General features: G+C 27.7%; 1 protein-coding gene across 1 annotated transcript; it reads right to left on the bottom strand.

The window, feature by feature from the left end:
* Positions 1–1,474: 1,474 nt before the first annotated feature.
* Jhbp-1 (take-out-like carrier protein) lies at positions 1,475–7,735 on the bottom strand. The gene is made up of 6 exons (XM_070308738.1): positions 7,344–7,735; positions 5,528–5,620; positions 3,182–3,332; positions 2,650–2,783; positions 2,357–2,506; positions 1,475–1,847 (listed from the first exon to the last, which is right to left on the bottom strand). Exons 1-6 carry the CDS (start codon positions 7,402–7,404, stop codon positions 1,699–1,701), a joined length of 738 nt encoding a protein of 245 aa, XP_070164839.1. The 5' UTR covers positions 7,405–7,735; the 3' UTR covers positions 1,475–1,698.
* Positions 7,736–12,755: the final 5,020 nt, after the last annotated feature.

Consider the following 12,755-nt stretch of genomic DNA (forward strand, 5'->3'; position numbering starts at 1 on the left):
CTTTAATTAACATTATCGGTTTGTCTATTCGCATTGCTACTTTGCGCATCTAGTAATATTTATACAGAAATCACAGTTCATTAAAACATACGCCCAGAAAATTATAGTTGTGTCAAACGAGACCATAATCGCAAATGTTACCGTTTTCTGATTCGAGCAATTCCTAATCTAACGTAAGCCGGGCTTTAAAACGATCTGATTTAAGACTAGACTAATACGTTTCTATTATATATTAAATTGCGGCTAATTGTAAAGAAATGTTTGTAACCTTGCATACCGGCGTATGCCGGAAAACACTTGCGCTTTAACGGCCTACGGAACGATAGACAATCGTTTGTTGCTGGCCTTCCTCGGCGTGCTGTGAAATCATCGTTTCCAACGCGTAAATATGATAACATCAACGAGGTGGCTGCTATTAGCGTCTCTTCATGTCGATGCGTGCATGAATAATTTAACGCGAGTCTATCCAACATTGAGAAGAATCAAGAGGAGATGAGATGTGTGGAAAAACTCAAAAGTTTAACTTTTTAATAAATAATACAGTGTGAAATGAAAAAGAAACTCTCATTATAAAACGTAATTTTAAAAATATAGATTAATAAATAGATGCTAAAGTTTTTAAAGAAAGCAAATTATATACAATAATAGTATACACATATATACATATACAGGGTGTCCCATTTTAAAGGACCCACTCAAATATCTCAGAAACACTGTGTTAAATCGAAAAATGTTTCAAACAAAAGTTGTGTGGCTTCAAGGGGGCCATAAGATGGTGACAATGATTTGACCTTGGAAAATTATTTGAAGGTCATGTAAAGGTCAACTTTAAAATCTTAAATGGAAATCCCAATTTTTTAGTATTCTTGTAGCTGACATCGAGAGTTTTCCAAAACACTATAATAAATATTTTTTTATTAAGTACTTTTTGAGTTATTTTATATTTTAATCTGACATCTTTTGATATAAAAAAATTAAATATCTCATAAAATATTCAGTTTTCGATAATCTTACCGTAATACTTTTATGTACAGAATAATGAGACAAATCAATTAGTGCAAAAAAAAACAAATAATTGTTTAAAAAAATACATCGTAAATAATTTTTTTAAAAACTATTATTTTTTTATACTAATTGATTTGTATCATTATTCTGTACATAAAAGTATTACGGTAAGATTATCAAAAACTAACTATTTTATGAGATATTTAATTTTTTATATCAAAATGTCAGATTAAAATATAAAATAACTCAAAAAGTACTTAATAAAAAAATACTTTATTATAGTGTTTTGGAAAGCTCTCGATGTCAGCTACAAGAATATTAAATAAAAAATGGGGATTTCCATTTAGGATTTTAAAGTTGACCTTCACATAACCTTCAAATGATTTTCCAAGGTCAAATCATTGTCACCGTCTTATGGCCCCCATGAAGCCACACAACTTTTGTTTGAAACATTTTTCGATTTAACGCAGTGTTTCTAAGATATTTGAGTGGGTCCTTTAAAATGGGTCACCCTGTATATTCAATAATTGCACATTTCATTATTTGACTTTGCCATGTCAAGTATCGCGTATATATATATACAATTTTTTTTTGCTACATGTCAAATATTTTATAAAAATTATTTTATAAAATTATCTAATTAAGGAAAAAATAATAATTTAAAGTTTTATAATAAAATGTGTGATTATTGATTTACATAAAAATCTTATTCATTGGCACGCGGGTGAAAATATCATTAGTAATTTTAATGAAAACTAAACCGAAGGTTTCTTCATAAGAAGCTTGAAGCTCCTTAAAGAGTAGATCGCCATTCGTATTGAGGAATTTATTCATTTCCTCACCTGCAATTAATAAAAGAGTTAAAAAATAAATATATACGGGGTAAATATTTATAATATTTTGCGGCATTTAACAAACTTCTCCTTTTCAAATCTCTTATTTAAATTAATAAGGAACTTTTATTGCTAAATATGTATATAAAACTATAAATTTCTCACATTTATGTGAATCAATCTTTTTTTTGAAATTAATTCTTTACAAGTATGAACATAATAACGACTTATGAGGAAGATAAATGCTATAGATTTTTATATAGTTCTTTGTCTCTTTCTTATCATTCGCAATATTTTTATACTTCGACTTTCAAACCCATATCTCTATCACTAAAATTATTTAAAATCAGATATTTTTTCTCACGACAATCGATACTATTTTAATTTTCAAAATATTGATCCTTTCTCTAGAATCACTCTGTATTTATATTGATATACATATAAATCTATAGCATTTCATTTCTATTTTCAAATTATAAAATAATATTGATTACTTTAGACTTGATTAAAATATGTACCTAAGAAGGTATTTCCATTGAAGAGATTATCAAAGCGTAATGTTATGTGTTTGGGAATAAACTTGACAAAATATTTAACTGCTCGCATATAAGTTTCCCCATCCTTTTCAAACCTCTCATAATGTGTTTCGTGTTTCGTCGTCATGTTATCTGAAAAAAAAAAAAAATATATATATACCGCATACATATAATGGATTATTTTGTCTTTGTTAATCAAGCATTTGTCATTAAATCATATATATTAAATCGAAATATTGCAAATCCAATTTATAGAAAAATATTATGATATTTACACATGGTTATATTACATCTACCCTCTCCTCGCATTGGCAGTAACAGAACCTTGCCTTCGAGTTTGTAATCGGCAACGAAATCCACTTGGGGATTGAAACTCTCTGATCTGAATATTAAATTATTCCAGTCTATCCTAAAGAAATAAAAATTTTGTTAATTACGATCATATAATTAATTATTACATGTATGCATAACCTGTCATTTATAAAAATTACAAATAACCTCTGCAGTAATTTATCCTTAAATATAAAACTAAAATATAGATAAATTTTTTAATTCGCCAATATATTTTGCAATTTAGAATTATTGAATAAATTAATCATAATTTTTTTATTTCCAACAGAATGTGAATGAAATTTTTAATTTAAAACACACCCCTTGTAAATTATGCGTGCGTCTGTATATATAATTTCTTTTCTTTTATACAATGCATAACATTTATATAATGCATTTTCAAGCATACGTAATGATCGATTTTATACTTAAATCGATAAAAGATAATATACGGAAAATGTAATAAAAATTACATACTGATAATTATAGACTTGCAATCCCTTCGTTAGTCCATGCAGCTTAACATTCCGATATTCCTGTTTGAGCGACACCGCGCCTTGAGATTCGCCGATTTTCATACTGCTGACCGCCAACGGTTCAAGAGGCAAGATTTTGAAGCTCTTCAAACCTAAAGATGACAGGCATTCAATATGTGAAATCAACATTTATTACATTTCAATGCATTACAATAGCCCTTTGTCATATAGCAATTTGCAATTTATATAACTATCGCAAAATCATATTTTTGAAATTTAAAAAGACATAAATTATATAAAAGAAATTAATTGAATAATTAATTAAAAAACTAATTATTATTTTATTCTGGTATTTTCCACGGAAAAGAAAAGTAATTCAAAGTAATCTTATATATGATATATTCATACAAATTTATCGGTAAGCGAAAGAGACAGCAGCCGAATAAGTTCTCCACTGTATATGTAAAATCTGTGTTTTTTTCTGAAAAATTCCTTTATTATGCATCTTCGATAAAATCTCTGGAAAAATACTCTAACGAGAAGAAATACTTTAACGAGAAAGAATGGATTGTTATATCTAATTTGCATACATAAAAGAAGTGTTTTGCTTTTCTACTTCGTTCGTAAATAGTAATATAACAGAGCTATAAATAGCAGCTTCTTAGACGTTTCCACTAGAAACTAGAGATATTGATTCATAAATGATGTATCAACGTGAAAGTATTTATGATCTTTATACTAAAAATATATCAAGTAAGAAAAAATCTCCATAATCTTGAGACATACAGGGTATCCCATTTTAAAGGACCCACTCAAATATCTCAGAAAAACTGCGTTAAATCGAAAAATGTTTCAAACAAAAATTGTGTGGCTTCAAGAGGGCCATAAGATGGTGACAATGATTTGACCTTGGAAAATCATTTGAAGGTCATGTGAAGGTCAACTTTAAAATCTTAAATAGAAACCCCCATTTTTTATTTAGTATTCTTGTAGCTGACATCGAGATCTTTCCAAAACACTATAATAAAGTATTTTTTCATTAAGTACTTTTTGAGTTATTTTATACAATATTTTAATCTGACATATTTTGATATAAAAAATAAAATATTTCGTAAAATATTCAGTTTTCGATAATTTTACCGTAATACTTCTATGTACATAATAATAAGACAAATTAATTAGTGCCAAAAAAACGAAGAATTTAAAAAAATACATTGTAAATAATTTTCTTAAAAACAATTTTTTTTTATACTAATTGATTTGTCTCATTATTCTGTACATAGAATCATTACGGTAAGATTATCAAAAACTAAATATTTTACGAGATATTTAATTTTTTATATCAAAATATGTCAGATTAAAATATAATATAACTCAAAAAGTACTTAATAAAAAAATACTTTATTATAGTGTCTTGGAAAGCTCTCGATGTCAGCTACAAGAATACTAAATAAAAAATGGGGATTTCCATTTAAGATTTTAAAGTTGACCTTCACATGACCTTCAAATAATTTTCCAAGGACAAATCATTGTCACCATCTTATGGCCCCATTGAAGCCACACAACTTTTGTTTGAAACATTTTTCGATTTAACGCAGTGTTTCTGAGATATTTGAGTGGGTCCTTTAAAATGGGACACTCTGTATATACATACACACACGTAATGTCTATATATAAAATATCATTGTGTACCCAAAAAAGTGGAACAGGATAAAGTAGATTGTGTAAGCATATGTGATAGCAAAAATTAACAGTTTTACGATGACATTAAGAATTTGATAGAATTCTCGCGAGACGATTACTAGTTCGTTTTGACACTGAACCGGCTCAGATGAGCCAATAAATAATATCTTTCGCGTTAAGAAATAGTATAGTAAAACGGTTTATAATCAATCTCTTGTATGTTTGTGTATGTAAGTAAGCTTGTGTATATTAAAGTAAATTAAGTTTCATAGAAAAGAGATTTTAAAAAGTTATTTTTCTGTTTATATAATAAACATTAACTTGCATTTTAAAATTTTGCATCTGCGCGAGACATAATCTTTGACTCATAAGAGTATGTCAATATAAGACATAGTACACAATTAATTTTGCATTTTGTATTTATGAATTAATAATTAGGCATTGGAGAGAGAGAGAGAGAGAGAGAGAGAGAGAGAGAGAGAGAGAGAGAACCGGAAAACTACAAAGAAAATATTATAAAAAATAATCGCAATATGCACATTCTATTCATTCGCAATATTCTTAAACTACGTTGCATAATTTGTAAAGTTTTTCCAATTCGTAATATTTCATTTTGCGCATGCGTGTGTGTGTGTATGTCTGATAAAAAATAATGCATATTTACCTTTGGCCATTGAGATAACTGCATCTCTGGCGGCATCCGCGATGCATTCTAATACTTTCGGGTCTGACCTCTTGCAACGTTTGAAATTACTGGCTGTAAGATGGGGGGAAAAAAAAGGAGAAAAATATTGCGTGTAAGTTGTTATATAACTGACTGCATTGCTGCAGACCCAATAAAAGCCACGCGCTCACTCGATCTTTAGACGGTTGTTGACTTTCTCTTTAAACTTGCACACGCGTGTTAATTTCGGATTCACGGTATAATTTTATTTGAATAATCTGATCGCAAAGAAAAATTCGATTATTGATTTTGACAAAACATAATTGAGGATTCCGAATATAAAACGTAATGAGCATTTTCATTGAAATCAATAATTGCCGATTCAAGTTTTGATTAAAAGTGAGTTAGATATTGCATCCGATTGAAAATTATATATATTGATTCATGCTCTTAAGTAAACATGTGCAGTGTGATTAACTCGCGATTGTTATTTTTATGAGAGATTATTAATAAAATAATAATAAATTTATTACTATTATTATTAGGATCATTATTATTATTATGTATTATTACAATCATTACTTTATATGTGTGTGAAAGTTTACACACATACATAATTTATTATTTAATATTGAATTTTGTGTTAATCGAATTTTATTTTATTTAAATAATCTTCGAAAAATAAAATATGGGAATTTTGTTTCCTTTATTGAAAATATAGAATAATAGATATTTTATATTTCTGTTTCTCTTTTCTCGTGTATATAATAAAAACTTTAATGTTATCCAGTTTTATTGATTTTTCTATTGAGTTCTCTAATTATTCATTATGAAGGAATTAAATTATTAATTTTCACGAGATTACGTAACAAAAAATTTTTTAATGATTAAAATGCGTGGGTGGTAGTAAAATATTCTAATTCTGTAACGAGTTATGATTCGTTAATAACCATTGCTTTTTGTGTCTCGAAATGTGATTGATGATTACCTGTTTCAAACAAATTCGATTCAATGCAATTATGAATTATGACGCAACATAGCTGTAATTTGAAAGCGAATAAGCTTATGGAATTATACGATAGTTGGATATTCGATCTACGCATACACACTTTTATTCACCATGATGATTGTGTCTATTATGTTTCTAATGTTGCATCCATTAATTCATTATGATTCAATATCTTGTTTTATCACAACAAATCTGATATACACACAAAAAAAAAAAAATGAGAAAGACATAAAATAAATTTCTTATCGACAAGTTGATAATAGTATAATATCATACTAAAGTAACATATTTCACGTTATAATAATTAATATTAAAAAAAAACAATCTGTATAAAATAATAGAGAATTTAAATTAGTAAGTGTAATCAGTAAAAGTTGCACAACTTTTCTTGATAAAGTAAATAACGTGTAATGCTTTGATATCAAAATAATTATATTTATCACAATATCTCGCATTAATTTGTTTTTTAATAAAAGTATATATAATATAAATTGCAGAGACTGGGAATATTTTATTCCCAACATTTTATACTTTCATTTTATCTCGCATTAATTTGTTTTTTAATAAAAGTATATATAATATAAATTGCAGAGACTGGGAATATTTTATTCCCAACATTTTATACTTTCAAACAGAGGATTCCCAAGTTTATTTAATTATGTGTATTAACTTAGACACGTATTTAAAAATTTGATCGTCTAATAACACATGCAAAATATTACTACCCTCGGGAAAAAAAAAAATAATTCGACGATTTATAAGATGATGTATAATATCAACAACAAGAAAATATCTGTAATTACTTACGCAATTCTAACGTCGTTGTGGTTGCAACCACTGCGAATAAGAATACGACTATCGTTTTCATTATCCCTGAATCTTATCTTCTGTCGATGACACTTGCAGCGTCGGCTGAAAGTCAAGCAACTCGTATGAGAGAAAATGTTTAATGATCGTCAGATGTGAACTGGGAGACATGGACAATTCAGGCAGTCTATTTAAGCACCGTTCGCCCCACCATGGTTCTGTAGTGGACATCGTTTGTATATACTGTATATGTATGTACACACATACGTACAGGGTGAGAAAGTGAATAGGTGTTATTAACCAGCGACATACCTAACATAAGATAGGTCAGCTATCAATTGCCGTGACTTATTCGCTTAGATGAATATTTGGCTTGTCAATAAAAGATAAAACTAATTCGATGATTGTACGAAACGAAGAAACAATAAAACATTATTTGGTCAAGAGAGTTAGAAAATATTAATATTGTATATGTATCCACGTATTTATTTGCAGCCAAATATACCAAAGATTCTGTGATTTTTTTATATAATCATTAAAAATTATATATTAATATTTATAAGGGAATATTCATCAAATTTACAAAAATATACAAGAGACACAGAATTATTTTTAACTATTAGGTGTACAACTTTGCTTCCGCCGTTTTCCTATAGATGGCTTTAGCGGTAAGTAGTGGTCGAAATAAATAGATCATAAACGTCATGCGATAAACTTGGGCATCTGTCAACATAATCCCATAGAAACATTAGTCGATTTGTGTCTGCGTCATAAAGTTATTCTCGATTGAAAATGTCAGTTTACGAGCCAAATTCTCGTCATTTGCGGGAGGTTTTAATTTCTGCTTCAATATGAAGAAATCTGCGGCTGAGGCTCATCGAATGCTCTCAAATACTTATGGTGAAGCCGTTATTAGTGAAAGAACGTGTCGTGAGTGGTTTGAACGCTTCAAGAACGGTGATTTTCACGTCGAAGACCGGCATAGCGGTGGAAGAGAGAAGGTTTTCGAAGATGCAGAATTGGAGGCATTACTTAATGAAGACTCGAGTCAAAGTCAAAAAGAGGGAGAAAGTAGTGGCCAGCGATGGACAATACTTTGAATCATAAATGTATAACCAGTTTTTTACAATAAAGCCTCGAATTTCGGGAAAAAAACGGCGGAAGCAAAGTTGTACACCTAATACTTAATATTGTTAAAATGCTTTCAAAATATCTTGCTAATTGTTTAATAAAAAAATAAGATTTCATTGAAATTTATATGTACATTTATTTTTTAGATTTTGCTTATTGCAGTAGCAACTATATGTCTCGAACGTGAAGCTATTTGTTCAATTAGAGTTGCCAAATATTCAGGCGCTTTTTGTTTTAAAGAGAAATTGTCTTGAAATCATACGATGAAAGAATCATAACATCAATACTTAAAACGATTTATACGATAGTCATTCGAGATGAAGATAAGTTATTACAAACGTGCCATCGTCACGGACGTTGTTGCAAATAATAGATTTTCTCGGAAGTGTTTTATAAATTCAAACTGTATTCACAAACTCATTTACTCTACCGAATCTGAATATTAATGAAGCTTTATTTAATATTGACATGTTTCTTTATTTAGCTATTTTTACTTGTGAATCTTACGGTCCGTCGTCAAACGAGGAATAAATTAGCACGGGTTCGAATAAATTGTAATTTCGTGGATCGGTTAAATAAATCCGGTTTTTTATAAAAAAGCAATTCATCCCTTAGAAAACTCTCTTAGTAGAAAAGAATTATGAATTATTACATCAATTATATGATTATATATACAATCAAGTTTTTTTTTTTATTATATGTTAATTATCTTTAAAAATGAAATATGATATATTTGTAATTCATATATCGCAGATAACCGCAAATTTGCCAGATCACTTATTGCACAAATTATGTGTTACATATTATATATCAGCAGAACTCCCGCAGCAGCCGCGCGTAATCTGCCATTGTCAATTAATCCCGGCAGAAATGCAGCCAAAAACAAACAATCTCTGCATCATGATAGGCTATAAAAAATATTGCAAAATTTAAACAGAAGTTTTTGGTATAAAAACAATAGATTTTAACAGAAACTAAGTAATAACTGAGCATAATATGACATCATATCGGCAGAATATCGTCAGAAATCGAGCAAGCTCATCTTCAAGTACGGCGTGACGATAGAAATGCGGCAAAAATTCGGCCGTCTCAAAAAATAACATCAAAAACGCAGTATAGTCTGTTGTTTTGAAATGATAGATGCATATGAAATATCATTTTATAATTTTTTTGTTTACCGCTCTACGACGTATTCATCAAATTTCTGTTATGGACAAATTTGAAGATTGCAAAGCGCGACTAACAAGATTACAAATGTGTAATATTTATTTTTATTAGCTCAATTTCTGATGCAATTCTTACAAAAGACTCAGAATATTAAATTGAAAATTTGGAAACCGAGTAAATCAATAGAAATTTGTCCATTTATTGACTGCTTGGAACAAAATAACAGTTCAATTTCCATATAAATCTTGATATTTACGAATTATTAATAAATAAATTATTTATTTAAATTTATATATTTACTTAATTATTTATAACTATACCAATTATTTATAATTTATATTATATATAGAATGCATTACATATTATATTTATAACCGACAATGAGAATAAATTATAAGTAACTGTCAATTTATCGTAAACATTTACGTAATAATATTTATAATATTCTATTTTTTATTGCATCAATATTAGTAATTGTGCTTTAAAGGCATGTTTTATCTTTACCATGTTTGTGTCATCATATTGTGATAGCAGACTATGCTCGACTTTTATTGCGTTTCTGTCTTTAATAGTTGATGAGATAGATTGTTTTATTCTTGTCGCGGTTTCTGCAGTTATGTTATAACGGCGGGCTTAATTTCTACCGTCTAAATATTTGAGATATGGCAGACTTCGCTCGATATATATACTCCATTTTTTCTGTTCTATATTATATCGGCACAAGAGCCGTACTGCCAGAAATTAAGCTTAATATGAGGACGCAACAGATCGCGCGAAATCTGCTGCGAAGTCACGATTGAATTTGTTGGCATACTGCTAGCATATTTTGCTATCTGGATATTCATGATGTAATACAAAAATTAATTAATCGATTAAATCGATGAATAAAATAAGATGTTTAGAATGTGAATTTATTGTATCGAAATTATTGCACATCTACAATTCAATATATATTTTCGTAAAAAGAAGACTAAAAATTTATTATTTTAATAGATTCTTTTCATTAACGCGGTATTTTATTATATTGTAACAAGAAAGATAGAGAAAAAGAGAGGGAGAGAGAGAGAGAGAATATGTGTTTTTAATTGTTATTTAACCGAGAAGCATTTTTTAAATTGTAAAACAGCAAATGTACATATATATACAATTCGACTTTGATCATAAAATATTTGAAAAAATTATTTCTTCCAATTCAAAATGAATAATCCAATGAATAATTGAATTTAATCAAATGAATAAATGAAAATTGTTTTTCTGAGTAAAATAATCTTTCAATACTACAAAGAGAACTTAACAATACTCTTGACATAATGTTTCACAAGAGAATCAAATATTTAGCAAAAGATGTACGCAATATCTATAATTTACGAGTTGTTGATGTAAGAAAACAAGAAAATAAATATTATATCTCTATGCAAATTACATCAATGTTTATATTAATCAACATAATTAAGAGTGCATTAAAAATTTACATTTTTTGTTATTCTTTTACATTCGCGGTTTTTTATGTTTTTATTTTTACTTACATATTTTGAAACAAATGGACATAAGGTATTTTATTATATTGTAAAAAGAAAGATAGAGAAAGAGAGAGAGAGAGAGAGAGAGAGAGAGAGAGAATATGTGTTTTTAATTTTTATTTAACCGAGAAGCATTTTTTAAATTGTAAAACAGCAAATGTACATATATATACAATTCGACTTTGATCATAAAATATTTGAAAAAATTATTTATTCCAATTCAAAATGAATAATCCAATGAATAATTGAATTTAATCAAATGAATAAATGAAAATTATTTTTCTGAGTAAAATAATCTTTCAATACTACAAAGAGAACTTAACAATACTCTTGACATAATGTTTTACAAGAGAATCAAATATTTAGCAAAAGATGTACGCAATATCTATAATTTACAAGTTGTTGATGTAAGAAAACAAGAAAATAAATATTATATCTCTATGCAAATTACATCAATGTTTATATTAATCAACATAATTAAGAGTGCATTAAAAATTTACATTTTTTGTTATTCTTTTACATTCGCGGTTTTTTATGTTTTTTTTTTACTTACATATTTTGAAACAAATGGACATAAGTAGCATATAATCCTCTTTGTATACAATACGAGTAAATTTTAATAATTATAATCGTTTAAATAAACATATCAAATAAGCAATCTTGATATATTGATATTAAATATGATAGATGAAGTAAAATATTATATATTGAAGGTTTCTTATATTTAATGTATTATAATGTAGATTAAACATTATACAGAATGTCTCATGACTCGAGGTTCATACATTAAGGGCGTATTATTGAAGTCATTTAAAGTTGAAATTATTTAATAAAAATATGTCCGTAAATGCTTCCTAACAGAACTACAACCATTAAAAGTTGATGTAAATATTTGAAACATTTTCTGTCAGTCTGGTATTGTTGGGGGCGTATGAAGTCAATAGTTTGTGCAAAACAATTTCGCAATAGAGATGAACTTGTGAACAGAATTATGGATGCGGCAACGTAAATAAGAAATTCTCCTGGCATGATGAAGCAAGCTGTTAGATCACTTCTACGCAAAACAAGACTTTGTATTGAATCTGCAGGAGATAATTTTAAACAGAATTTATAATATATTTGTAAATAAAAATAAGTTAAATTAAATATCTTTTTTCTTTCCTTTTTTAAATAAAACTTCAATAATGTATGGATCTCGAATCATGGGACACATTGTATAACTAATTTTATCAAGATATAGAAAAATAATTAGATATATTTAGTTTACAAATCCTAAAATAAGTTTGTACAAATGGAGATGCCAAAAGCAGGAACTTGATTGTATATTTTGTCACCATTATATTACAAATAAAATGTCAATTTAAGAGACAAATATATATATTTACAGTGTAATTTGCAGAGATATGATATCATTTATTTTCTTGTTTTTTTACATCAATTCGTGAATGATAGATAAATTTTATATATAGCACAAAAGAGAATACATCTATAAATATTGTGAAACAATCAGTGTTAGAATTTTCAAATCTTTGAGATAAAAAAAACTATTCTGTTGTATATATATATTTTAAGAATAATATAGTAAATAATATTT

This window comes from Polyergus mexicanus, unplaced genomic scaffold, assembly GCF_030449975.1.
Source record: "Polyergus mexicanus isolate NDT 795.1 unplaced genomic scaffold, iyPolMexi1.0 SCAF_16, whole genome shotgun sequence".
NCBI classification, from domain to species: Eukaryota; Metazoa; Arthropoda; class Insecta; order Hymenoptera; family Formicidae; genus Polyergus; species Polyergus mexicanus.

Excerpts from the sequence above, each read along its gene's own strand:
- Jhbp-1 (XM_070308738.1), bottom strand. The coding sequence starts at position 7,404 with ATGAAAACGATAGTCGTATTCTTATTCGCAGTGGTTGCAACCACAACG. Across the intron at positions 2,784-3,181 it reads TTGCAAGTCTATAATTATCA|GATAGACTGGAATAATTTAA; the intron begins GTATGTAATTTT and ends TTATTTCTTTAG. Across the intron at positions 2,507-2,649 it reads TAGATGTAATATAACCATGT|ATAACATGACGACGAAACAC; the intron begins GTAAATATCATA and ends TTTTTTTTTCAG.